Source organism: Sinocyclocheilus anshuiensis, unplaced genomic scaffold, assembly GCF_001515605.1.
Source record: "Sinocyclocheilus anshuiensis isolate Anshui unplaced genomic scaffold, SAMN03320099.WGS_v1.1 scaffold1371, whole genome shotgun sequence".
Taxonomy (NCBI): domain Eukaryota; kingdom Metazoa; phylum Chordata; class Actinopteri; order Cypriniformes; family Cyprinidae; genus Sinocyclocheilus; species Sinocyclocheilus anshuiensis.
This window is the reverse complement of record NW_015539833.1, coordinates 1,293,171-1,320,416: the sequence shown is the minus strand read 5'-3', so window position 1 is coordinate 1,320,416 and position 27,246 is coordinate 1,293,171. Positions and strand designations below refer to the sequence as shown.

Here is a 27,246-nt window from a genome sequence, read left to right as displayed (position 1 = left end):
CGCTGCCCTTTACAACAATATTGACAGTGACAATACATGAAAAACTTAATGATGGCATAACAGGATGGAAATAAAAACGTCTTTAAAAATATTTTATTACTTATGTATGTTTTTTGCTTGCACATGAATGACTTTTATTTTAAAATAAAATAAACCGTGTATTTCCCCCTGCATATTTTACTCAGTTGAACATGCTGGAGCACAACAGTGTGTAGTGGAGACATCCAAAAAAAGCCTTGAGACTTCACTGAATGGACACATTAAAAAGTGGTTCTGAGTGTTCAAGTGTCATGCTGAGATCTCAGCTCATGAAAAATTGCTTTGATATTTTATGGTCCTTTTGGCATTCCTCTATATGTGTACTAGTGAGAAGTTAAGAACATGTTGTTTATTAGACCTCATATAAAAAAAAGATAAATATATATACACACACACACACACACACACACACAACAACAGTGTGTAAATATAGTTTAAAGTATAAATATATAAATAGTATAACGTATAAATGAGCTGTAAATATATGAGGATGTAAAACTGTGTGGTCATTGGCATTCCTTGAATTTTTACTCAATATCTATTTAAAATTAAATTAATTTCCTATTAAATTGTCCATGGTGACATAGTGGTTAATGATCTAGGCTGGAAGCCAAAAAGGTTTGAACCACACACCCTTAAGCAAGACACTTAGATAAACGTATCTTCTAAATAATTATTTTGTCAATCTTGAAACTTTGAGGTATTTTGAGCGTACATTTTTGGACATGACCAGTAGGTGGGGCTCATGTAAAATCTACCCAAAAAATAGTAGAAGGACAGCATCTCAGTAGTCTTCTTCCACGTTTAACATCTATTTTACTGCTAAACTAACACGTTTTCCTATATAATTAATCATACACATATCATCATATCAACAGAAAAATATAATGGATGTGGAAAATAAATATGCAAAATAAATTGAAATTGGCTTTTATTACAAAACGGTACAAAAGTAGCCTACATTATAAAAATATTTTGTTAGGTAGCCTAAAAGTGTACTTTGTGTGCTATAAAATTTCATGCCCAAGAAACAATGTGACCCAATCAGTCCTAACACATCACATATAACAAAACAAAAAAAATGTTAAATAGTAAAAGTAACACATTTTAAGTTTTTACATTATAAAATAATTTAAATTATAAAACCATTTAAATATAGTCTTTTAAATACTACTTGGCGTAAATGATACATTCAGTGCTTCAGTCATATTGCAAGTGAATTCTAATCCAAATGCTTTTGCCAACAACATCTGTGTCCGGCGGATACTGGCAGTGGTCCTAGTGCTTTCAGATCTTCTGTGATTTCCCATCAGCTGCATGAGGCCAACTCTCAATCCCAGGATTCTGATTGGCCAGTGCCAGGCCATGTGACAGGATGGAATTCCACTCATAGGGTTTCAAGAGTTTCCAGATCGCCCCTTCTGTCCTCCCGTGCTCTTCTGCACTTTCATTTATGGCTTTAGAAGCAGTTGGATATCTTAAATGTGGAGGTGTTGTTGATGTTCTTCCTGTTGCAAATTAAACAAAAAAAAGTGCACACATTCATTTAATGCCTAACATATAATAGCCTACGTATAAACGTTTTCCACAGTATAATGTTTATACAAGAGCATTAAGCAAATTAATACATTGATTCTCAACCTTAGTAAAATTATACCATGACTATATATGTGTCTATTAGTTTTGTGCCTAATATTGTTTAGCATTAGTTCATTTTTACTGACTGAAAAATGCAAGTGATATAATAAAATGTCTGTACCTGTTCCAACAAAGCTGCAGGTTGATGCCTTGTTTTGTGTCTGGACTCAAGCAGCGCTGGATGACTTCAGATGTGTTGTTCACAGGTTTCAGTGTCAGTCTGCAGACATTGAAAATGCATCAAATTAATAAGATTCAGTCTAACTTATATAATTTCATTCAAGTTTACATACAGATTTATAAAACCTTAAGTAGTCTAAATGGGCTTTTTGCAGTTAAAATGTCTGAAAATCCTTAAAACAAGCACACTTTATTTGAGAAGCAACACTGTATACGATTTAAAGACTTTTCAGAGCATTAATTATTGTGTCTCAAGTATAAACATGTTAAAACACTTTTAATAGGCAGTGTTGCCTCTTAACCAAATTTATCTTATTTTAAGGATATTTTAACTGGAAAGCTAGTCGAAGATAGACCTATACATTGCATATGATAAGTTAAACGTCACAAGCTGCTTAGTGTTTGGCAACTAATATAAACGTATATAACAAACAAAGTTATAGAGCATCTAAGAATATCGCTATAAATATAATAACCAGCATTTTTATTAAATGCAGGTTAACAGATTGACACTTACATGATTTCAACATTCTCGCACTTTGATTTTCGGGGGAAAATAGAGAACTCTTCAATATGTTCTCTTGGGACACGTTTCTTCAAAGTATTCAAACACCAGCACCTGTCAGGTCCGTCCGCTAGAACTGTTAACATAGAAAAGCATAGAAAGATTCATTTAAAATGCACGATTCTGAGAGAAGATAGTGATTCTGCACAATAATCTCTCTAGATAATGTTTAAAAAGCAAGAAAAAGCACAAAATACCTGACTATAACAAACACACTTTTAGATGAAGAGATATTAAAGTGTCATTAATGTCTTACCTCCACTCAGTTGAATACAAACTACTGCCAGCAGCAGCAGAAGACGGGCTCTGGGTAAAAATGCCATTACTAGTCTGCTAGTGTAATAAATAGGTAAGAAATGCAGAAAGATCAGCTGCAGTGGTTTGCTGAGCTTTCGGAGAAAGTAATAAGTTCTGTTGGAGCTGTAGTGAAAGTGTAGGGAGTGAAGCCTCTCCTCTCTCTTTTATAAGGCACGAGAGGGATTCCCACACCATTTCCCAGCAGTCATGCTGTTTGTTACAACGGAATTTCCAAAATTCTGCCTGTCTGAGCAGGGAGGGAGGGAGGGAGGGAGGGAGGGAGCCGAAGTGAGGCAGAAAGGTTGAAAAAAGAAGGGAAAGTGAGAGAATTAAGTGAACACAGTTCCAAAGAAATGCAGGATAGAAATAATAGAAATAGAACACTGCAGACTCAGATGCTCATGTTGAATTGGAAAGTGAGATTTGACAAATGCTCATGTTGAATTGGAAAGTGAGATTTGACTAAATTATTGATTATACATTTACACAATGGTGCTCAGTAAAATAATTAAATAAATACAAAGTTTCATATAGTTCTTTATGCTGTATTTATGTATTAATTTATTTTGTTCAAGTAAAAACAAATTTTTTTTTTTTTTTTACTTGAATGCATTTGGTTACACTCATCATTTATATTAACTATTGCAAGCATTTGCACACAATCCATCATGCAAACACAAATCCAGTCCAAACATTTGACTTCTTGTATAGTTATAGGTAAGAAAGTATATTCTCCCTGGATCACATGTACACTCTAAAAACGGCTGGGTTAAAAACAACCCAATTTGGGTTATTTTGGCAACCCAGCGCTGGGTCAAAAAGGGATGAACCCAGCTCTGGGTTGTTTTAAAGACCCAACAAGTTGGGTTATTATGTTTGACCCAGCATGCTGGGTTGCTTTTTTATGGTTTAAAATTTAATTAAAATCTATCCATTTTCAGATAGAGGTGCATCCACATCAGTAATGATAGGTAAATAGTCTGTTTTATAATTTCAACCACTTTGTGTGGTTGTTTAATGTCTCCGTAATGGCAGCGCTAGTGTGAGGGCATGTAATATTGTTTAAATAAATATATTGCTTTCAGAAAGCTACTTCTTTATTGAACCATTAAAACAGACATGACAGTCACATACCTCACAAATTTTCATGTACGTGGAGGGCTGCTCTTTAAAGGGTTAGTTCACCGAAAAATGAAAATGGTCATTTTTTGGGTGTTGTTCCAAACCCATACAAACTCTGCTAATTTTTGGAACACAAATAAATATATTTAATATTCTCTTAATTTTTGTCCTCCATTGCAAGTCTGGGAGACCAGTATTTTCTTCTGAACAGACATGTTCGCTATGATATAATTTAAGCTTTATTCATATATAAATATTGGCATGGATTACTTCTACAATAACTCTGTATTTTTGAATCATGAAAATAATGATTATCTAGACTTTCAATGGATTAACAAAAAATTATGAGAGAAAGTTAAAAATATCTTCATTTGTGTTCTAAAGATAGACAAAAGTCTTTTAGGTTTGGAATGACATGAGGGCAAGTGAATTCTTTTTTTTTGTGTGGACTATTCCTTTAAGAAAGGAAGACCAAGAATGATGACTCTCCAAATCAGACAACTCCAAAGTTGGTTTGAGTTCTGCAATGAAAAACACAGACATCGTGTCCTTCACTCCAAAGTTAGTTTGAGTTCTGCAAAGAAAAAAGGGACATCAATGGTTTAAATAAAATATGAACACGTAATCATACTGTTGTTGCATCAAAATGTGAGGTAAACAGGCAGGAGACAACAGAAACATTTATTTTCTAAAAATAACTCACATCAATCTTAAAAGAATGATGCTCTCCTATGCCTCTGGCTTTCAACAGCTACAAAAACAACAAACATACTTTAACTCTTAGTAAAAAAAAAATTGATAACATGATGGAATTATGAACTTTACTTGCCTTAACCGTCTTTCCCTCTTCTGAAGAAGCTGAGAAAATCACCTCCTCACACAAGCAGGGTTCTGTGTCGTTAACTCCCGGCGCGGGTACAATGAAGAAACAAAGCACAACATGTCTGAAATATAACATGCAAAACATTACTTTTAACAATTATCACTTCATCAGCCTCAAAATACTTAGGCTAGTCTTTATTACATAACGGCGTTTCCTTTAGGAAACTACATTCAATTTAACCGCGAATAAGGAGATAACGAATTAACACGCACCGCTGGGTTATTGATCAAGACTGATTTTCAACCCAAAATTGGGTTAAAACAACCCAACATCCTTACCCAGCGGTCTCAACCCAGCATTTGGGTTGAAAAAACAACCCAGCGTTTTTTAGAGTGTATTAGGCCTATGTTAATCTCAATTACCAAAAACCAGTGACTCAACATCCAAGCGGATAATATTCTGCGGCGTAATGATGCTTATCAGCGTCAGAACATGCAACCACTGCTACTGTCTGACATGTTGAGACAGATATACCTCATAATCATTATGTCAGACAGAAGTCACAAGTCTGACTAATGCCTTATTTGTTGTGGGATTTTGTGTCATTTCCCCAGTTACATTGAATGCAAAATGCACACAGCTAATCATAATCTGCCTGAAATGATAATGTGTTTATTTTCTGCATTTGAGGGAAACAGTAAAGAATGTTGAGGGCAATGTCCACCAGTGATAGCTAATGCAAGGTTTAAACCATGCTATGAGAACGTGTGATGAGTCAGTTGTTTTGACCTATTTTGACATTTTTGTGGATGAAGTATGAGACAGAAATGTAGAGAGGAGGCAAATGTCCTAAATTAGTTTAATTGTCACTTAGACTGTACTTTTCAATTGTCAGTTGTTATTTATGATTTTGAATGTATTTATTTGTTGCTTACATTTCATTCCTTTTTATACTTACACTATAGTTCAATAGTTTTCCTTTCCTTTTCTTTCTCTTTCTTTTATGGAAATAATTACTTTTATTTAGCAAATTGCATGAAATTAATTAAAAGTGACAGTAAAGACAAGGTTACAATTTTTTCTTTATTTTTTTTTTTAACTGTCTATTCAAAGTATCCGGGGAAAATAGTATCACAATTTCCACTAAAAACAAAATTAAGCAGAAAATTGTTTTCAACACTGATTATAATAAGAAATGTTTCTTGAGTAGCAAATCAGCATATTTAAATGATTTCTGAAGGATCATGTGACACTGAAGACTGGAGTAATGATGCTGAAAATAAGCTTTGCATCACAGGAATAAATTACATCTTAAGATATGTTAAAATAGAAAACAGATATTTTAAATTGTAGCAATATGCAGTCATCTCATTTATACACATCAACCCATTTATGAAATGCACCAGTGCAGCATTGCAGCATTTATAACATTTCCCATAGGATGTGGTGGTTTGGCGTAGTGTTTGAAGATCTGAGTTTGTACAGGAAAGTTGTAAGGTTCAAACCCATTAAGTGATCTGTTAGGTTAGATGGTTTTATTTACCTTTAGATAAGTGCCTGTTAAATGCTGATTATTTATTAGGGGAAAAACTACATAGTTCGCTTTATTGCATAAAGAGACCTGGTGCAGACACATCAGTCAATTTAAATAGTCCAACAGTTTTGTAGAGTCACTCTGAAATGAGCAACAAATGAAAATTGCTAGTACTTTAACAGGATCATGATTCCCAAAACTTAAACGGAAAAGGAGGATATGTCATTGCCACATCAAAATCAGGAACTGGGAAGGATGCCATCTTTGAAGCCATCATACTCAAGAAGTCATGATCAACTCATTCGTCCAGTATGCAGACTGATTTTTGTATGTGTGGCCCAGAAATCCCCTTACCATTGAAGCACAGAATCCAGAAAAGCAAAACATAGACTTACTGTAGATCAACTGACAATATTAAAACTTTGCAAAAATAAGAAGAGATAGACATGTTTGAAGCTAAATGTTTTGCATTTAATTAGGTGAAAAAATTTGGAGCACAGCTAGACAGAAAGCACATTGCAAAATATCTTGGCTGACTAACTGCTCTCTCTGACCTTTGAGCTCTATGATAGCATACTGCATTTACTTTAGAAAACCTTTTCTAAGAAAACGAAGTTATGTTTACATTACTGGTAACTTCATGCGAACTCAGATCTCTCAGCTCTTGACAGTGTATTTGCAGTGTGTGTGGCAGTAATTCAGTCCAGCAGTGTTGTGAAAGCATTGTAAAGCTGCTTGGCAGCAAGACAACATTCTTGTTTGGTTAAATAAGTCATCCCCAGTGTCTGAGAAGAACCGCAGTGGCTTAGAGGAAAACGAAACCTAACTAGTTTGTGTTTATTAAAGCATGCTGACATGTAATTGCTTTCTTCTGTTGTTCTGTTTTGTCTGTTTAGTGCTTAGTCTTTTAATGCAAAGCTGAAATTATGCTTCAGTGTAGTCTACAGTTCATTCAACACATTTACATTTGTTAAACCTAATATTAAATAGCAAAATTTAAACAGTAAAACTACAAATATATAAAGCAAAGAATACACAAACATATACAGTTGTAGTCAACATTTTACATACACTTTGCAGTATCTACAAAATGTTAATTATTTTACTAAAATAAGAGGGATCATACAAAATGCATGTTATTATATACCTGAATAATATATTTCACATAAAAGATGTTTACATACAGTCCACAAGAGAAAATAATAGTTGAATTTATAAAAATGACCCCGTTCAAAAGTTTACATGCGCTTGATTCTTAATACTGTGTTGTTACCTGGATGATCCACAGCTCTCAAAAATGACACTATTTTAATTCACTGCAGATAAAAATAATTAATTGTAATTTTTATGATTATTGCAGCATATTCCCGAGGCTGTGACTTTTGCATCATTTTTGTCTCCATCACATCATGCACACGTCTTCTGGGTCAGTCAGCGCTTGTGCAAACAGCCAGTCCAGAGGGTCGTGATTTGAACTCACCGGGCCCTTTGAGTCTGTCAAGGTTAGTCATACGTTGTCAGGTCCAGGGAGAGCCCAGGGCTTTTGTGCCAGGACTGAACCACGGGTGGCCAATGACATGCTGGGGTATTTGGCCAAGTGCAGTGGGGACAGACGGGAGCCCCGGAGGGGTCCGCTGAGAGGGTAGGTGGGTTGGGACAGCTCTCGTATGGAGTCTATGTAGTCATCCAGACTCTGGCTCTCCTGGAGCTCTGGAATCGTAGGGAGGAGATCCACAGAGGTCAGATGCCTCCTGGGCTTCATGCTGGAACTGACAGAGTGAGATATATAAAGACTGGATTCACACCTGATTTATTAAGAATTAATTACTTTATATGTTTGATTTTTTTTTTAAATACAGTCAGAATGTGCTAATAACATCCTCTGACATTAGTATTAAATCAAATCAGCTGTGAATATCCATATCATCAGGAGTTTTATCCGAAATGTCAATGTTTTCGGTCCGTTCCAAGCTCCTAGGAATTTAAGGCCTCTTATCTTTGTGTTTTAGCTGTTTTAATGGTTTGATTTTGCCAAGTTATTTCTATTTTATCAACTGCTAACGTTAGAGGAGACCAGGAACGAAGTGCTTCGAATCACAAACAAGCCAGAGTGTGTATATACCCTAGTAAAAAAAAAAAAAAAAAAAAACACGCCATAATTTATTTAAAATACATTTATTTCATACTAAGTATACTTACTGTCTCGTAATGGTAAGATAGAAACTTGCACGATAAGGAATACTTCAAGGAACAAAAGTATACCAGTTAGTATACCAAAAGTACAACTGCAGGGTATTTTTATTAAGTACATAAATATGTAAATATATTTGTAGTATATTTAACACAAAATAAATGTATTTCAAATACATTTTAGCATATATTTTCACTAGGTTAGGGTTATTATAGATAACTAAATCCATTTGGGAAAAAAAATTGTATTACTTATATTTTTGTAAGTTATAAAATAGCTAGTTGCCAAGGCAACATTTCTCATTTTCATTTAGTTCATCTTGATGTAAAATAACTAAAACTAAAACTGAAACACAAGTATAGTAATTCCAGTAAATTCTGACCTTGTGTGGACATTTTTTGGTCCCCATGAGGAAGGAAGCTTATAAATCAAACAGGATGAAGTGTTTGTTTGTTTTTGTATTGTTTTTTTGTTTTTGTTTTTGTTTTTGTTGTAAAACCATTATGTCTATGGAATGTCCTAATACAACATGAAAAACTGTGTGTGTGTGTGTGTGTGTGTGCGTGCGTGCGTGCGTGCGTGTGTGTGTGTGTGTGTGCTTGGGTCTTCTCTATTGTCTCAAAGAAGCAGTAATAAAAATTAAAATTAAAAATTATAATCATTCACTACAACAAGTTGCCTACTGTAGTTTCATTTACTGTAAAGGCTCACCTGTATGTTCCCTTGATGTCTTGAGTGTTTAGGTCCAGATGTCTGCTCAGAGGACTAGCTTCATGAGTAGCTGAGTGCGTCTTGTGCTCTGTTCAGGATTTACCACCTAGTTATAGACTTTAAATCCTTTGGTATTGAGAGCAAAGATACTAAAAATAAGCAAAGGGATGCCATGGCTTTAGGGAGTGTGTGTTAATGTGTCTGTATTGCTTTGGTCAGTCTCATGGATGTGTTACCTGTACATGTTGTTCAACCCTCTAATCTACTGTATTTTATACATACATTTTATATAATTGTACATTATAGAATTGTATTTGTTTATCTGATTTGTATTTCACTCCATAGGAAGGGTTGTGCAATATTTGTGGAATCTTTCATCTTTAGTTTTATAGTAATACATGTTTTGAGTCTTCTTCTTTGTTACTAGCTTGACCTACAGTTGACTGAACTTGGCTCCTGACTGAGCAAGTAAGATGGAATATTGTCATATTTCTACATGATTCACTGAAGATAATTGCGAAACTCGCTCCTGAATTTGTGCCATCTCTCTTTCATCATCCAGACATATTCCCACGGAGCAAACAATGGATCCTTGGTTCGGATGATTAAAAGGCACATGACAGTTATCTAGTCACTGCTATATTCCCTCAGGGTTTCATTGTTATGTTTGAAACAGGTAAAGCAGATCAGGTTTGTGTTAATTGCAAGATTTCTCACACCTGTTGCTCAGCTAAAACGTTTTAGTATTGAACGTTTGATTGTTGCATGTGTTGCATGACATTAGCAATTGGGACATGAGAAACATAATAAAAATTCAGAATATATTCACTGCTCAGACAATGTTGTGATGAACATGTGCAGTTCAAAACTCATGACTATTGTTATGCTGTGTGTCCTTTTATTAATATTGAAGAAAAAAAATCAACAGTACACTACGTATAGTTAATTGTTTTAAAAATGAATATCACTTTTAGGGTTGTCAATTTATTAAAAAAAAAAACGTATTGAATTAATTAAATGATATGCTGATTAAATTATTTTTGTTGAAAACACATCTTGAAAACAAATGCATCTTGTGAGAGTTTATTTTTTTGTGCAATTGTACTAAATTAACACTTTGAACCTGAAAGTGTTAATTTAATATAATTATATTCATCTTTTTATTATATTTACTTATTTTTTAAATAATTATATTTATTTATAGGTGAGTATTTTAGTGTATTTACACACTTTTTTTAAATGCCTTCTATAGTTCATTTAACTGGACGATTCAATTCAATAGTGATATGTGCCGTCAAAGAGCATATCTATATACGTATATGTACAGAAATAAATCCTTGTGCTCAGTAATTACAAGCACAATAACAATACACAAGAGCCTCATCTCTGTTTGAACAGAATAGAGGCAGGAAAAGGAAATTACTAATGTTGATTAGACCATGGATGAAGAAAACACTCAAAAATATATGTACAGTCAGTCATATGGAGAAATATTCAGTAACAGGAAGGAGAAGCAGCCAAATGATTAATCCATGACACACGGTACTGACATCACTCAAGACAGCTGACGTGATAACATGCTTAGACCACAAGACCTTCTCTGTTACTGTGTCTTGTTTCTGGTAAAGGATCATAAGAATGAGAGGGATGAGAATATCTTGAATTCTGTGGAAATCATGAAGATCCAGTCAGTGGATGAGCATTTCTGGACTCTGTTGAACATGTGGTGATTTACAGTGGACCTTGGTGTTCATATTGCTTCTCTGTATTATGATTAAGCTCTAAGAAATGTTTCAGCGAAAGCATAACCTTCAACACACTCACACGAGGTAACCTCACTCAGGCTACTTCTACCCTATATCAATATTTTTTATTTTTTCATATTGAGAATATAACATAATCAATTTTACAAACAGCTTGTCCTATAGAGTTGATTCTCAAAAAAGTTTAATATAATATAATATAATATAAATATGTTCCTAATTCTATAGCTGTCAGGATTCTGGACTGTTCTGTGTCGTGTTTTGCCCGTTTCTGGTCCTGTGTTTCCTTATTTGGTCCTTCCTGTTTCCATTAGGTTCCCTGATTAGTTCATCATTTGTTTCCAGCTGTGTTTAGTTAATTATCCTCATTTCCCTGTGTACTTAAGTCCTAGTCTGTTCAGTTTGTGTTTGTCAGGTCTACTCGTTCTCTACGTGTGTTGGTTCAAGCGCCTATTGTGGATTGTCTCCTGTGTTTCGTGATTAAAGACTGTTAAATGTTTCCTCGTGACTCCAGCGTGTTCCCTCAACAGTGTGACGTGACAATAGCGTTTTTGAAAGAATTGTTGGAACGACTGAGTGACTCGCTCACTTGTTTCGTTCTTAGATGAATGAGCATTTTTGAACGAATCGGTTGAAGGAATGATGCTTCACTCATGAAGTCAGTCAAATGTTTCTTCCTGAATGAATCGGTCTTTTTGCGAACAAATTGTTTGAGTGAATGACTCACTCACTTGTTTCTTCCCGTAGGAACCAGTGTTTGTCACTGAATCAGTTACAGAATGAGTGTTTTTGAATGAACTGTGGACCTATCCAACTTATTTTTCAAAAGTGAAAGTAAGCTATTCTGTGAATGTGCAATACCTGCTAATAGCTATAAGAATAACAAAGTGCAGTAAATGGTAAGCCTATATTTGTGCTATTCGTTTATAATTTAGTTAAAGTGCAAGTTGGTTTTGTACTGCTAAAAATAACTGGAAGGCAATGACACCAGAAGCATGGCACATTCAGGTTACAAATATCCGTGCCCGTTTATGTTAAAAGGTGGGTAGACCATAGACAGTAAAAAAAAAACAATAAATTAATTAATTAAAGATGGATGACGCATCTCTATTTTCTTCCACTTTAGAAAACTGAAGCCAAAATGTCCCAGAAATAGGCACTGTTACCTTGCGCTGATGACATTATTTGGAGCCTGAGAGCCACACAAACTCAATCGCAAGCACGCAATCGTCATGCCACACCCCGTTTTTATAGTAGGCTATCAAATAACTAACTAAAACAAAAATTAGGAAAACAAATACTTGAACAAAAAATTGCAATATAATAACTACCTAAAAATACAGAAACAATCTTTATGGAAATTTATTTAAAGTGTAATTTGATATTTTAGTTTGGCTCATGTCCCATTTGTTTACATGGAGAGGGTGGGGTTTATGACCTATACTGCAGCCAGCCACCAGGGGGTGAATTGTTTTGGTGTCACTTTTCAGGACGTGTGCGACACACTTGAGATAGTCGCTTGCTGCCACCTACTGGCATAACGATATAAAGTGCAGAAAGAGTCCCTGAAAAAAAAAGAAAACACAAGACAGTCAATTATACTCAGGACCGGAATCTTTATATTAAATGTAATGTTATAGCTAAAATTCTTATTCTGACATATAAATATAAACAAGCAGTTTGCATTTAAATTTTAAATGGGCATTCATGTAAAATATGATAGTTGGTTTGAGGAAGGCTAGAAAGTAATAAAGCGTAGCCTACAGGGAGGAGAAGAGAAAGGCGGGCTGGAAGGAAAGCCTACACTTTTATCTTCACCATGTGGAATTGTATAAACCTGGAACATTCAAATGGACAAATCAGTAGAGCAGAGAATACATAGATCCGTGTAGAATATAAATATTACATGAAGCAGCCAGCAACATACGAACACGTCAATCCACAGGCTTTGATCTCCATCTGCTGCTTTGTAGGAACAGAAATACCAAACGCTTTTGCTTAGACGGAGGAGGTTATAACCGAAGGAGGAATACTTCTGATTTTATTCCTATCGCCACAGTCCAGACTCCAACTGCGCAGAAAGAGATTTCGTTTCTCAGGCATCATTAGACATAAAACAACAGCTGCTATAATTGTGTGTTTATGTGATTCGTGCACAGGCGTTTGATGCGCAGATGAGATGAACTTGGTCTTTGTGTAGCCTATCTAAACAGCATTAATCACAGTCAAACAACATGGCTGCTGTTGCAACTCATTCTTTCACATCTTTACAGCTGGATTTATTCAAGTAGGTTTATTTAATGAACAAGAGTGAAAAGTTCAACCTAACTTAAGAACAATAAAACTTTTAGTTATCAAACACTGTGAGTGTAGGCATAATGGTGAAACATCCATGCCGAGCTGTAGACTGGGTATATTATGACCCAGCTAAGAGGAAACATTGGCTAACGTTCTGGCAAGGTTCTCTCAAAGTTATTAAAGGGATACTCCACACCAAAATGAAAATGTTGTCATTAATCACTTACCCCCATGTCGTTCCAAACCCGTAAAAGCTCCAAAAAACGCAAGCAGCGTACGCTCTTCGGTGTCAGCCGCGACACAAGGATACATTTTCTATGTGTATTTACACTTTGATTTGAACGAAAACAGCGCATCCTTGTGGCGCGGCTGACACAGAAGAGCGTACGCTGCTTGCGTTCAGTGGATATTCTCCAAAATGGTGCTACGGTGATGCGGAGAGACACAGAGGAGACGAATTGTTGAATAAAGTCGTTATTTTTGTTATCTTCGTATACAAAAAGTATTCTCGTCGCTTCATAAAATTCAGATCGAACCACTGATGGCAGATGGACTATTCTGACGATGTCTTTCATACTTTTCTGGACCTTGACAGTGTAATTTACTTGGCAGTCAATGTGACAGTCACAAGCCTCCCGGTTTTCATCCAAAATATCTTCAATTGTGTTCCGAAGACGAACGAAGCTTTTACGGGTTTGGAACAACATGGGGGTAAGTGATTAATGACAACATTTTCATTTTGTGGTGGAGTATCCCTTTAACAAACATTCTTCCAGTGACATTAAAAGAATGTTTGCTGAAAGTTATTTGATCTTAAATAATGTTCTCAAAATGTTAGCACAAAAATGTTATTTTCGACCATTCAATGTTCAGAAATAATGTTCTCCAAAATGGCGCTACGGTGATGCGGAGAGACACAGAGGAGACGAATTGTTGAATAAAGTCGTTATTTTTGTTATCTTCGTATACAAAAAGTATTCTCGTCGCTTCATAAAATTCAGATCGAACCACTGATGGCAGATGGACTATTCTGACGATGTCTTTCATACTTTTCTGGACCTTGACAGTGTAATTTACTTGGCAGTCAATGTGACAGTCACAAGCCTCCCGGTTTTCATCCAAAATATCTTCAATTGTGTTCCGAAGACGAACGAAGCTTTTACGGGTTTGGAACAACATGGGGGTAAGTGATTAATGACAACATTTTCATTTTGTGGTGGAGTATCCCTTTAACAAACATTCTTCCAGTGACATTAAAAGAATGTTTGCTGAAAGTTATTTGATCTTAAATAATGTTCTCAAAATGTTAGCACAAAAATGTTATTTTCGACCATTCAATGTTCAGAAATAATGTTTTTACATTAGCAAAACGTTCTTAGAATGTGTTTTTGTTAGTGGGGATACAAACAGGCTCTTATGATCACCAAGGCTGCATTTATTTGATAAAAAAGTACAATAAAAACAGTAATATTATGCAATATTATTACAATTTCAAATAACTGCTTTCTATTTGAATATATTTTAATATGTAATTTATTCCTGTGATGCAAAGCTGAATTTTCAGCATCATTACTCCAGTCTTCAGTGTCACATGATCCTTCAGAAACCATTCAAATATGCTGATTTGCTCCTCAAGAAACAATACATTTGTGGAAACCGTTATGCATTTTTCAGGATTTCGAGAGGAATAGAAAGTCCAAAAGAACAGAGTATATTTGAAATGGAAATATTTTATAACATTATTACTATATACAACTTTTAGAACTGTCATAACCCCCTAAAATTAAATTGATCATTTTTATAACTGTATAATATTAATAATATAATATATTATGAAATATGTTATTTCCTTATGGTTTGGGGTCAATATTCTTCTGAAGTTTGGAAATCTCTTCAGTGTTGCTCATGCGGAGTGTCAGCAGTCGCTCTGAATTCAGTTGACATCATGAGTAAGTTCTGGCCGCATCCCATAATTGCCCAGACAAGGAGCAAATGAAAGCAAATTAGTTCAGTGAGGTGATTATCTGATGCCAACATTTTCAGTAATTGGGAGTCTGTATTACATGAATGATCAGGAATAACTGTGAACAAACACACACACTTCATTTGACGTTATGCACTTATCCTCACTGGGCTTCATTATGATTCAATACCTCTAGATTAGACAGGCTTTGTTGGACTTTAGACAAAAAAGGGGTATTTTTTTGCCACAGTATGCCATGTATTCAGTGATGTAAACAATAATATAATATAATAATATAAGATGGAACTGAAAGTGTTAGAGTGCTTTGTCTGCGTGGACAGGACAGTTTTGGAAAAAAACTGCTTCAAAGGCACTCATTTCCTAAGAAAAACACTGTTTTTCAGCTGTCAGGGGTGTCCTTTAGGCTGTTACATTATTTCTTGGATCAGGTTCAGTGTGCATCTGTGCCTACAACAACTGTGCTTTTATTTGAGCCTGTGCTTGATACTAAAACATTAATACAGTACTAAATCAAGCTAAATATCAAAAACATTTACTAACTCATCTCTGTACATTTGGTAACTGTATACATTGTTTCTAGGTCTGTGTAAAGATAGAGAAATGTATAACATTTAGTGTAGCTTATAACATATCTTGTGACTGGTATTTCCCATCAGAGGCTTCCCTTAGATTATTTGTGGCATTAAAGCAGGAAGATTAGGGTCATGGCTAATTTAAGAGTCCTAGTTACTGTAAATACTGTAAGTGGTGGAAAGTTATCCACGACTGACCTGGGATTATACTTAAAGAGCAGTTCAATAGTTCGGCATGTGACATTTAATTTTGTGTGTAATCGGATTTTGGGTAAAAGGAGGTTGGAGTCATGTTTAGAAACCAAATCATTATTTTTAATACCACACTGCCATCTAGTGACAATTTAGGCACAATGAAATCCTGAATTGCTCTTTTGTACAGATTTCATTGTGCAAGTGAAAATTAAACAACTTGTTCAACTATCTTACGATCAAAACAGATATTGTCAGTCTGAATTTAGATTACCAAAAAGAAAAAAGAAAAAAAATACATTATTTATTGATTGATTGATTGATATAGGTAAATTAATTAACCACAGTTTATTTTATGATATATAATAAAAACATAATACAATAAAAACAATAGTTGAATAGTTATGAAGGGAAAAAATGTGATTTCAGTTTACATTTTGATATGTTGCAGTTGTTGCACTTATGTTTTTTTTGTGTGATTAAGTTAGAACATTTTAATATAGTAATAATAATATGAACATTAACAACGTTAAGGCGAATAACTAAAATAACAGAAAAATAATTGTGGGAAAATTCTAAAAAGAACATTTAAAATGTTTAATGCCTATTTTTGTAAACAATAACAACAACAACAACTGACACTAGGTGGCAATGTTGCTTATTACTTTAGTCTGCAAAAGCTTTTGGCCTGAGTTTAGGCTTTTTGATGCAGAAGAACAGAAAGCATGTTTATACTAATTACAGCCATCATTGGGAACAATTGAATAAAGTATACATGTTGAAATATATTTGTCGCAAAATGTGTGGAAATTATGAGCTAAAACAGACTCCATCAATCTATATTTGTAGATCTGCTACTTGTGTAGATCGGGCCAAGGGGTCACACTGACACTTCTTCTAAAGTTAGTTTCCGGTTAACTGAAGGTAAGAAAAAGAAATGTGGGACTAGATGAAAGCTGGCATGATACATTCATTACGTCTGGCAAATCCACAGATAAAATAATCATAACCTCAGACAGGGCTGAGTCTGAAAGCATGATGTCTTTCATTCACTACTTTCACACACACAAAAAATAACCACTTTCCAAAATTTCCATGATCAAAAATATAACAAGATTCTATATGTATGACAAGGATTGAAAGCATAACCTATATTCTTTTTTCACATTTTATTTCTTAATATCATACTCTTCATATTTTCTAGATTTTCACTTTCAGAGGATCACATAAACCATTATTTTGGCTATATTGTTATATAAAATGAGTGTAAAATGAGAGAGAGAGAGAGAGAGAGAGAGAGAGAGAGAGAAAGAAAGAAAGATATGACAACCTGCCTTACCTGGAAAAAAAATCCTGTCCTGAGAATAAATTTCAACCTTTTAGTTAAAAGATATCTGGATTATTAGTTGATTCTTGTCTAAATTTAAATCTGTGTAATTGTTTTATGTCTTTGTAAAACTTTGACTCACAACTAGGCCTAACACATTGTAAAAAAACATTGTGTGACAACTAGCCCCCGTTAAATAAACAGGCTAAGAAAATTAAATTTTGATCATCTAGATGAGACATAAAATAAAATGAAATGAAATAAGTACATCATACCAAATGACTCCTACTGCTAAATGTCACGTTTCGAGTCAAACGTATTTTACACAAATTGTTACATTTAATATTTTAATTTAAATTCCACACCTTAAAAACACCCTTTTATCCGTCTAAACCCCAAGGACTCTTTTGCAGCATATCTGAAAATGTTATGCCATTTCCTTCACATAACCCACTCAACACGTATGCTCGAAGTAAATGTGAATGTATAAAATGGGATTTGTCACGTTGATCAGCCAGTTATCTGCTGCGTACAGCTGACATCATACAGCAGCGACGGGAGCGGATGCGCTTCAGTCAATTACACACACGCACACATCGCCATAATAACAGTAGCTCTCCATCAGCATCAGGGAAAGCAGTGAGTATCTTTTTCATTCATTTCCGACGAAAAACAAATCGTAGGCTGTATTACTCAGGAATCGTAGAATTTATTACGTTTATTCTATTTTCCCAATCGAAAATTCGCTTACACCCTTTAGTGCATCATAAGAAAAAAAAACATCCATTATTTTTTGGACGTATAATGTCTCAGTAAACGCGCAGCTGTTGCGTAATAATGGTCCATTAGCGCGTAATGCAGTGTGATGAATTACAAATAACGCTTAAATGCGTACGTCTGTCCTGTCTGTATGTTAGATATGAATTGTGGAGTTGTTTATGATTTGAAAAGTGTTCAGTGGTGCTGTATTGGTCTGTGGTCGAAGCTTATTTGAGAGACACCGAAGACATAATCGGTGATGCTTCACACATCCTGATGTGCAGCTGTGCATTGTGCATCACGGATAACCTTGATAGAGCCAGTAAGGTGCTCGTTTGGAAGAGCCAATAAAACACGCCTATTCCGTGGCCTGCAGTGTCTTTCACGTTAAGTGATTGTGCCAGAATAGGAACATGCATTTATTTATTTGAATACAAGTTTTCAATGAAATGCTTTGTCTAAAAATTGGCGTCTTTAACAATAATGAAAATAAACAGAGGGTTTTTTCAGCAACCTATACTGATAGCTAAATCAAGTTTATATCTATAATTATTAATAAATCCGATAAATTATACATTTATATAAATTGCCATTAAGGCTTAATGTACAATGGGAGAAACTCTATTTCAATTTGTGTGTGTGTGTGAGTGTGAGAGGTGAACATCAAACTAATTAATAAACAAATACATTATTACATATACATTTTATAATATTTTGTAAAAAAAAAATAATAATAATAATAATAAATAAGATTTATGAAATAAATTTATGAAATTTTATGGACATCTTATATACTTTTACATTTTTTAAACACATTTGGCACACCTTACTGAGAAAATACATAAGATGAAACCCTTTAGTGCATCATAAGAAAAAAAAACATCCATTATTTTTTGGACGTATAATGTCTCAGTAAACGCGCAGCTGTTGCGTAATAATGGTCCATTAGCGCGTAATGCAGTGTGATGAATTACAAATAACGCTTAAATGCGTACGTCTGTCCTGTCTGTATGTTAGATATGAATTGTGGAGTTGTTTATGATTTGAAAAGTGTTCAGTGGTGCTGTATTGGTCTGTGGTCGAAGCTTATTTGAGAGACACCGCAGACATAATCGGTGATGCCTCACACATCCTGATGTGCAGCTGTGCATTGGGCATCACGGATAACCTTGATAGAGCCAGTAAGGTGCTCGTTTGGAAGAGCCAATAAAACACGCCTATTCCGTGGCCTGCAGTGTCTTTCACGTTAAGTGATTGTGCCAGAATAGGAACATGCATTTATTTATTTGAATACAAGTTTTCAATGAAATGCTTTGTCTAAAAATTGGCGTCTTTAACAATAATGAAAATAAACAGAGGGTTTTTTCAGCAACCTATACTGATAGCTAAATCAAGTTTATATCTATAATTATTAATAAATCCGATAAATTATACATTTATATAAATTGCCATTAAGGCTTAATGTACAATGGGAGAAACTCTATTTCAATTTCAGCACATAAAAATATTTTTTGCATGACTGGTGTCTTAATATCTCAGTCAGACGGCCTTTTCATATCTAAATCAACAGTTTTGGCTTGATTAATCTCGATATGCACCAAATTTAAATTAAAAAAAATAATAATAATAATTGCTCAAAATCCACTCAAAATAATTTAAAATGAATCACTGAAATTATGGAAATGTCTAATCAGTCAAGCTTTTATTGGCCAGTGTCGACAATTACTTAATGTGGGCTGACGTGTCCATCTATCACTAATGATTGTTGTGTTTATGTGTTTTGTATTCTGTAGAGAGCTCTTTAATAACCTGTTAGGTTGAAGAAAGATAATGAGAGAGAGCGGTAACCTATCAGATGTTTTCCTCAGTCGGCTAATGAGTAAGATATGAGACAGTGTGTGTGTTGGTGAATTAGTATGCACAGACGCGAGTGTGTGTGTACACGCACACTGAGTCATAATGACATGGTGAGAGATTCACAGTATCTGAGTAACAGCATCACAGCGCTCCAACATCAGACCCCTCAGAGACAGACCTAATGGAGAGATATTTACTGACTAACTAGTGCTAAATGGAAAACATGAGCCAACAACCGATGCAGTATTATCAGAGATGCAAAACCTCTCAGGTGACGAATGATATAGAAGGAAGAAAAAATACAGTAATGTCAAATCCCAAAAGGAAAGCTGGTCCAAAAACCTATCCAAGCAAGTACATGTTTTATTCAACATAAAAACTGCTTATATGTGCTTATAGATGCCAGCATCACAATAAACCACAAAAGCTTCCTGTTATAACGCATAATTGCTGAAAAATTAGATACTTGAAGACATTGGATATTTCTGTACATTTCTGTCTTCGTTGGCTTTTTTTTTTTTCCGAATATAAGATCTAATCATTCATGTTTGCTTCAGATATGGTGAAACTAGGCAGTAACCTGGTGGACAAGATGGAGAGACAGCCGTCGGTGGAGGACGGTTTTGACAACATTCCCCTCATCACTCCACTGGAGGTCAGCCAGTTACAGCAGCCTTTCCCTGATAAGGTAATTACCATTCATGCATTAGAGAGCAGAACCCACACATAGCGCCATATTAAAAACAGCAGCGCACCTCTGTTATTCATTACTCTGCATAGAACTTCATTAAGGGAAAGAATGTCATAGGAGACCGGAGGTGGAGCGGCAGACATCCAGTACCGCTGATACCATCAAAGACATGGAGGAAACCACTCTGTTAGATCCTACCGAATAGCCTGGCATGAAAGAAAGAATTCATGTGACACCATCAAGATTCGTTGTCACTGAGTATGATACAGTTTGTCACTGAAAGACTTTGCAAACCATCTGATCTTGCAAGCGCATACACACTCATGTCAGGACTCTCACAGATGGCTTGTATCTATTCTCAGCTCTGTAGGAGGCAAGTGCAACGGGTGGAAACGCACAGCAGAGTTTGAATTTAACTTTGCAGTGACTCATCTAAAAGATGACATGATATAGTAGTAGGAGCTCGCTCTCTGTATATTTAATGTGCTGAAATAACATCCTGTGTATCCTACAATCTAGGCTCTTTAAAAAACCTGCCTCTACCTACATTTTTGCAAAAAGTACATATACATACAATTCACTGCAGTTTCCAACTGAAATGACCATTAGTGGCAGTAAAATTACAACTTTTATTAATTTCACACAAATTATAATTACGGGGTAGGCTATTGATTAATAAAGACCTATTTTCACACATCTCTTTGCACAATATGACTTCAAAACAGCATGATTTGTAAACTGGGATAATACATTTTGCCATTTACGGCACATAATCAGGTCCATATGTATGGCTTTTCTGACATGGTAAACTTGCTTGGTAGCTCACCTGGTACACTTGCAGTGCGAAGCTGAAATGTCACGGTTGCTTCAGCAAATTCTTTTTTAAATATGATAGAGCATTATTCTTGTAGCGCCACTCGCTGGATATTTCATTTCTGAACTGCTGCGATTTGTACAATGACCAACATAAAAAATAAAATGTTGCCAGATTTACGATGATCTATTTCAGATCAAACTGAATGTATGTTTAGCTCCATTCACTGGACATTTCACTTTGGAAGTGTCACGAAACATGCAAGAAGCAATGTAATATTATTTTGCCAAAATGTCGCCACATGTACACCTGGGTTTGGTATTCTAATACATACAGTCTTTTACAGTCTACTACTCTGATATTTAGGGAGTGAATGTAGAGTGAAACCACAACAAATTGAACTCAACTACTCAAAAGAGTAAATTTGGCTTCAATCAGAGTGCACAAGACTTGGTCGGGATGTAATGTTGACTCTACTTTGGCTCTCCACATAATTCTAAAAAGACTCATTGTTGTGTGTTAGTCAGTTCTGAGAAAGCTGGTAAACCATCTTGGACTAACAACAATACACCTTAATGTAGTCGAGACGTTCTGTGGAACATAATGTCTTGTCAACCACTTAGAAACAGGCTACAACATTGGAAAACACAGCTACTTGCTTCAACTGGTTTTCCATTATGGTTTCTAATGCTAACTCTGAGAGCAGGGAGCCCATTCTTGTGGTTTCTGCTCATCTTGTTCTTTGTTTGGACTATTTTAATAGTTAATTCTTTCTGTGTGACTCTATAGGTGATTGTGAAAACCACAGCAGAGTATCAGCTGAAGGAGAAGAAGAGGAAGCTGTATGTGCCGAGCATCAAGAAGTTAAACATAAACCTTTATGATGAGATGTCAGAGAAGCTCAAGGTAAAAAAGACAAGGACAGATTGCCCAGCCTGCTTAGAACTTGCATTTGTCTCTCTGTTAGTTAGGGTAATATGAAAATGTGAGTATAAATAAAAAATGGAAGGCATAAATACATGTGTGAATGTCTGTGTTTTCCAGCTGACTGGGTTGATTATTATCACCTTGGCGTTCCTGGCGTGTCTGCTGCTGTTGGTCATGTATAAAGCGCTGTGGTACGATCAGCTCGGCTGCCCTGAGGGCTTCGTTCTTCAGGTACCCAGCATATCAGAAACACACCATACTGAGAACATTAGTGGTCTACTTTACAAACCATTTTTGTTCTGAAATATAGATGACAGATCAGACTTCTTTAAACAAATGTCTTGTGGCTTTAGTGAAAACCTGCCTGTGGTTGCCAGCCGTTTGACATCTCAACATGATTTTCACCTCAAAACGTATCCTACTTTCTTTCACTGTGAAGGAAGAATCTGTGAATGGTGGTATATAGCTACCAGATGAATAATACTGAATCCTTTATACAACAGCCAGTGCATTAGTGGTTTGGATTTTGCGTACTTCTATGCCAGTAAGTGGTGACAAGTGACTGGCTTTATGCCAGTCATTGAATCATTCATTCAACCTGTTTGTTCAAAATTGCTGATTCATTCAGGAACAAAATAAGTGACTCCCTGTGTATGTGAGACAAGTAGTTTGTCAGAATTCACAGTATTCATAAAACATTTGGTGAAGAGTAACCAGATGACTTACTACTTTTGCTAGATTCTGAAGTACACATCTGATAAAAACTTTGGTATCCCATAAGGCCACAGGAGAGGAGTTGTGAATGACAGTGAAGCGACACAACTGTCGCTGGTAGGTCACATGACAAATGGCGGATGTAGTATGTCTAAATTCATTCATACTACCCATATTAATATTATATATAAAGTACTTCTCGGTCACTAAGTAGGTTTCAAACCAAATGTAGTACCTACTAGACAGTATGCAATTTTGGACACAGCTGCTGTCTTCATGAGTGTGTCACTGAATCATTATTAAAAGTTTGGGATTGGTAAGATCAAAAATACAGAAAAAAAACTGTAATATTGCAAAATATTATTACAATTTAAAATAACTTAAAAATATTATTTATTCCTATGATGCAAAGCTGAATTATCAGCCATTGCTCTTTTTTTTTTTTTTTTTTTTTTGGGAACTTGTGATATTTTTTTAGGATTATTTGATGAATAAAAAGTTTAAAAGAGCAGCATTTATGCAAAATAGAAATCTTTTCAAAAAAATATCTTTACTATCACTTTTTCCCAATTTAACACATCCTTGCTGAATAAAAGTATTAATTTCTTTCAAAAAAGAGATGCTGTTTCAAGTTAGTCACAAATGAAAGTCCATTTCTGATAGGCAGCAAGGCAGCTTACTAGGTTTTGGAGCAGAGCGATTAAGTGTTATTAACTGCATCTTTTGTTTGTGTGATATTTGTTTAAAATTACGTTGTTTGCAGATCAGCAAAGCTTAGCTGCAGATCTTCAGTCTGCGGATATCATCTGAAGTGGTGCATTAGCTTTGGTGGAGTGTGAGAATGTCTTTAATTAGTCGTAACCATGACTAAACTGTGATTAAGGCCTGCAGGGTCTTCCACCTCACCCTCTTTGATGCAGATACCACTGCTGTAATTAGCATGCCACACTAATGTAGCTTTGCTAACTTGAAGAGCAGGAAAATTGCCTCTTGTTAAGATGGAATGAGGTTTATGGAAGCTTTGGCATGTTGACGTCTCTTGATTGACGTCTTTCAGTCGCAAAACACCTTTTTGTATTTCTTTTTTGTGGGATGAGGAACTGTCACTTTAAGCATCTAAGTATCTGTTTTGCTAATTGAAAATATAATAAACTTTTCATAGTTTTCATTTCGGAGAAATAGTTTATTACTGCTTACAGCATGTAGTCAATGCTATATTGAGAGTTTGTTGGATCGTTTACGAAATTAGAATTTTGGTATTTTCAGATATATAGCTACAGGTTCTGTAAATTTGCATTTTTTAAATGTATTTTGTGTTTATATAAGTTTCCAAATAAGTATATACTAAGATTGTTCCTTTAATTAGAAATGACATGTTCTTTCAACTTTTTGCTTTAAATTTAAAGTGTCTATTCCATGCATAAGATTATGTATTAGATGGTAAATGTATTTGTTTGTTTGTTTTTGTTTTGATGATGAGGTTGACATGCTCTGTAAGGAATAACACTACCATGGTAATCTTAATTTTGTGGCAGAATATAGTATGTATATTTTGCAGGGTATGCACATTTTCTTTATGATAGAAATCCCAGATATTCTGCTGTTTGTTCATATGAGAATTGTGCACCAGAGCACATTGCATATTCATTGCACATTGATGGATGAAAATAATAATTAATATTATCTGCATTTTGAAAAAATAAATATATTTTCAATTTGATCGCACTAACCGAAACACAAAATTGGATTAAAAATGCAAATTTTTACGTTTTTTTGTTTCTGAGATAATTGGCTACTCATTGAATTAAACATGCAATATAATGAGACTTTAACAAACAAACAAAAAAAGTTGCATACTACTATACATATATAAAGATGTTCAGTGCATCACGTCATATCATTGTCCACTACTTCAATACTGATTTCCCCAAATGTATGCATGTGTGTAAACAGAAGTGGCAGGACTGTTGTTTCAGGGGCAGTTATCAGCAATTTGGCCGTTCTACCAATGCTATATAAATCCAGGCTCAGCCCTGCTTAGCTTCAGTGGGCAACCAGGCTTGGGCTACAGGGTGATAAGGCTGCCGGCAACATATATCAACAGGAATGCAGAGCTCTGTGACATTCACCTTTATGTTTGATTTATTACGGAACCTGCCCGACCTTCTCCATTCTAGTTAATGTATTCCCATATAACCTTTATTTGCAAACGTCTACTTTCTAATCTAGCACAGACACTGCACCCCGTCGGCTCTGGAGATGTACTACCCTGAGCAGAACTCCAGGGGTAGCTTGTACACCGCCATGACCCACCTCAACCAGGCCAAGAAGAACATCCCAGAGCTGTCCCCTCCCTGGCTGCCAGTCATGAAGGATGAGGTGAACCACTCCGAGAAATAAGGGGCGACAAAGGGTCGCTGTGTTTTCATTTTAGAGGGTTTGTGAAGATGGAATCCACATAATGTTGATGATCAAGTCAATCGGAATGCGTTTATGTGTGTATTTTGTTTAAAATGGGAATTTGGTGCGAATAACTATTTAGATTAACTGTGACACACACAAATGTCTTTGAAGGGAAGGTTTCTAGGTTTCTACTTTGTCGCCTTCTGCAATACAAATGCTTTCAGCCTATCTGAAATCTACTCACGATACTCCATAACCGTGACACTGAAGCTCATCCGTATGTATTTTAAATGTCACTATGCCACTTTTTTGATGGCACGTCTCACTGTGGCATTGTAGGTTTAGTCGTGCTGCTTGTAATTCTGCGAAGTTTGTTAGGCGTTAGTTCTCTCTTATGGTTTCATTTGGAGTCATTTATCTTAGTGTAATGAACTGTGCATTGGCTGTGAATTGTGTTCTAATGAACTGCAATGCAACTTAGAAACAAGTGCATTGGCAAGAAAAAGCATTCCAAAAACTCTGATCTTTTTCCCTTAAATCAACTAACTACTGATTGTTGTCTTAAAGCAACGTGTCTTTGATTTAAAAGAGAAAAGTGAGTATTAAACTGGAGTTTTTGTTTCCTTTTTTGTACATTTTACTAAATGAGAAAAGCTTGTAAGGATGAAATGATTGGTGCAAAAAGTACATTTTATACACATTTGCATGCATTACTTGTTCACAAAACCCCACCATGTCCTAGAATTTAAATTAAAGTGTAAGATTTGAAAATCAAGTCATTTGAATGTAAACTGGAGTAATGGTAAACTATTTTTAGGTAATATAAAAATCATTTTTGTGTTTGTTTGTGTGCTGAAACATTTAGGACACTGAGCACCAGCAGCCATTTAAATGTTTATTAATGTAGTAAATTTTTTAAAAAGTTCAAGAATGTGATAACGCCTCATGAAGGTGAGTGACCTTTGAATTGTTTTTGTGTACATTTATCACTCCTACAGCAAATGAATCCCAGCTGAATGTATAAACTTACTAAAGCAGATTGAAACATGTTTTCCCCTTCTGTTACTGGTTTGTTCATTTATTGTGCTTTATATTTATCTGTTGTGATCTGTATTTTTTCCCATTGCTATAAATGTAGAGATCTAATGTGTATTTATTATTTATGTATTTATCTTATTTATTTGACTGGTGCTGGAAGGAAGGATGAATTGAAGTTCTTGTAAGGTGCAGCAGGGGAAATCTTAAACCCTGCAGTATTAGTCATTTCTGTGTGTGACAAACATTAATGCGTCCTCAATGGATAATAACAGAATAAAGGTTTCAGTATTCACCAGTGTGGCGTTCTGTCATTGCACATAGGTTTCTATAACTGCAGTTAAATGTACTTCTAATGCTGATCCAAAAAAAAATCCAGAGCTTTGATTCTGTACCAGTGGTGCTGTAAATTCACGGGAAGGCATGAACACATTATTTATTAGTAGTAGTATTAGTGTTATTTAACAATAGTGATAATAATAATAGCAATAATAACGATTATTATAGATCATAAAGTAATTAAAAAGGATTTAATAAAAAGTTTCATTAAATGTCTAATAAAATAATGATGAAAATGATGTATGTTATTTAAATTGGATTATGAAATTAATAATATTAATAGCAGTAATAATAATAGCAATGATGACGATTATAGATCATAAGTTCATTAAAAATGATTGAATAAAACTTAAATTGGATCATATTATTATTATAGATCATAAGTTCATTAAATAGGATGGATGTGTGTGTGTGTGTGTGTGTGTGTGTGTGTGTGTGTGTGTGTGTGTGTGTGTGTGTGTGTGTGTGTGT

General features: G+C 35.0%; 2 protein-coding genes across 2 annotated transcripts; one reads left to right on the top strand and one right to left on the bottom strand.

Moving 5' to 3' along the window:
* Window positions 1–953: 953 nt before the first annotated feature.
* Window positions 954–2,839, bottom strand: LOC107684329 (C-X-C motif chemokine 11-like). Its single transcript, XM_016480561.1, has 4 exons — window positions 2,679–2,839; window positions 2,375–2,498; window positions 1,799–1,897; window positions 954–1,547 (listed from the first exon to the last, which is right to left on the bottom strand). The coding sequence occupies exons 1-4, from the start codon at window positions 2,743–2,745 to the stop codon at window positions 1,499–1,501; spliced, it is 339 nt and encodes a 112-aa protein (XP_016336047.1). The 5' UTR covers window positions 2,746–2,839; the 3' UTR covers window positions 954–1,498.
* A 14,917-nt stretch (window positions 2,840–17,756) lies between these two features.
* On the top strand, window positions 17,757–26,734 carry LOC107684294 (neuron-specific protein family member 1-like). The gene is made up of 5 exons (XM_016480531.1): window positions 17,757–17,875; window positions 20,410–20,540; window positions 22,147–22,263; window positions 22,402–22,515; window positions 25,228–26,734. The coding sequence occupies exons 2-5, from the start codon at window positions 20,412–20,414 to the stop codon at window positions 25,396–25,398; spliced, it is 531 nt and encodes a 176-aa protein (XP_016336017.1). The 5' UTR covers window positions 17,757–17,875; window positions 20,410–20,411; the 3' UTR covers window positions 25,399–26,734.
* The last annotated feature ends 512 nt before the right edge of the window (window positions 26,735–27,246 follow it).

Excerpts from the sequence above, each read along its gene's own strand:
- LOC107684329 (XM_016480561.1), bottom strand. The coding sequence starts at position 2,745 with ATGGCATTTTTACCCAGAGCCCGTCTTCTGCTGCTGCTGGCAGTAGTT. Across the intron at positions 2,499-2,678 it reads TTGTATTCAACTGAGTGGAG|TTCTAGCGGACGGACCTGAC; the intron begins GTAAGACATTAA and ends CTATGTTAACAG. Across the intron at positions 1,548-1,798 it reads CTGCAGCTTTGTTGGAACAG|GAAGAACATCAACAACACCT; the intron begins GTACAGACATTT and ends AATTTGCAACAG.
- LOC107684294 (XM_016480531.1), top strand. The coding sequence starts at position 20,412 with ATGGTGAAACTAGGCAGTAACCTGGTGGACAAGATGGAGAGACAGCCG. Across the intron at positions 22,264-22,401 it reads AGATGTCAGAGAAGCTCAAG|CTGACTGGGTTGATTATTAT; the intron begins GTAAAAAAGACA and ends TGTGTTTTCCAG. Across the intron at positions 22,516-25,227 it reads CTGAGGGCTTCGTTCTTCAG|CACAGACACTGCACCCCGTC; the intron begins GTACCCAGCATA and ends TTTCTAATCTAG.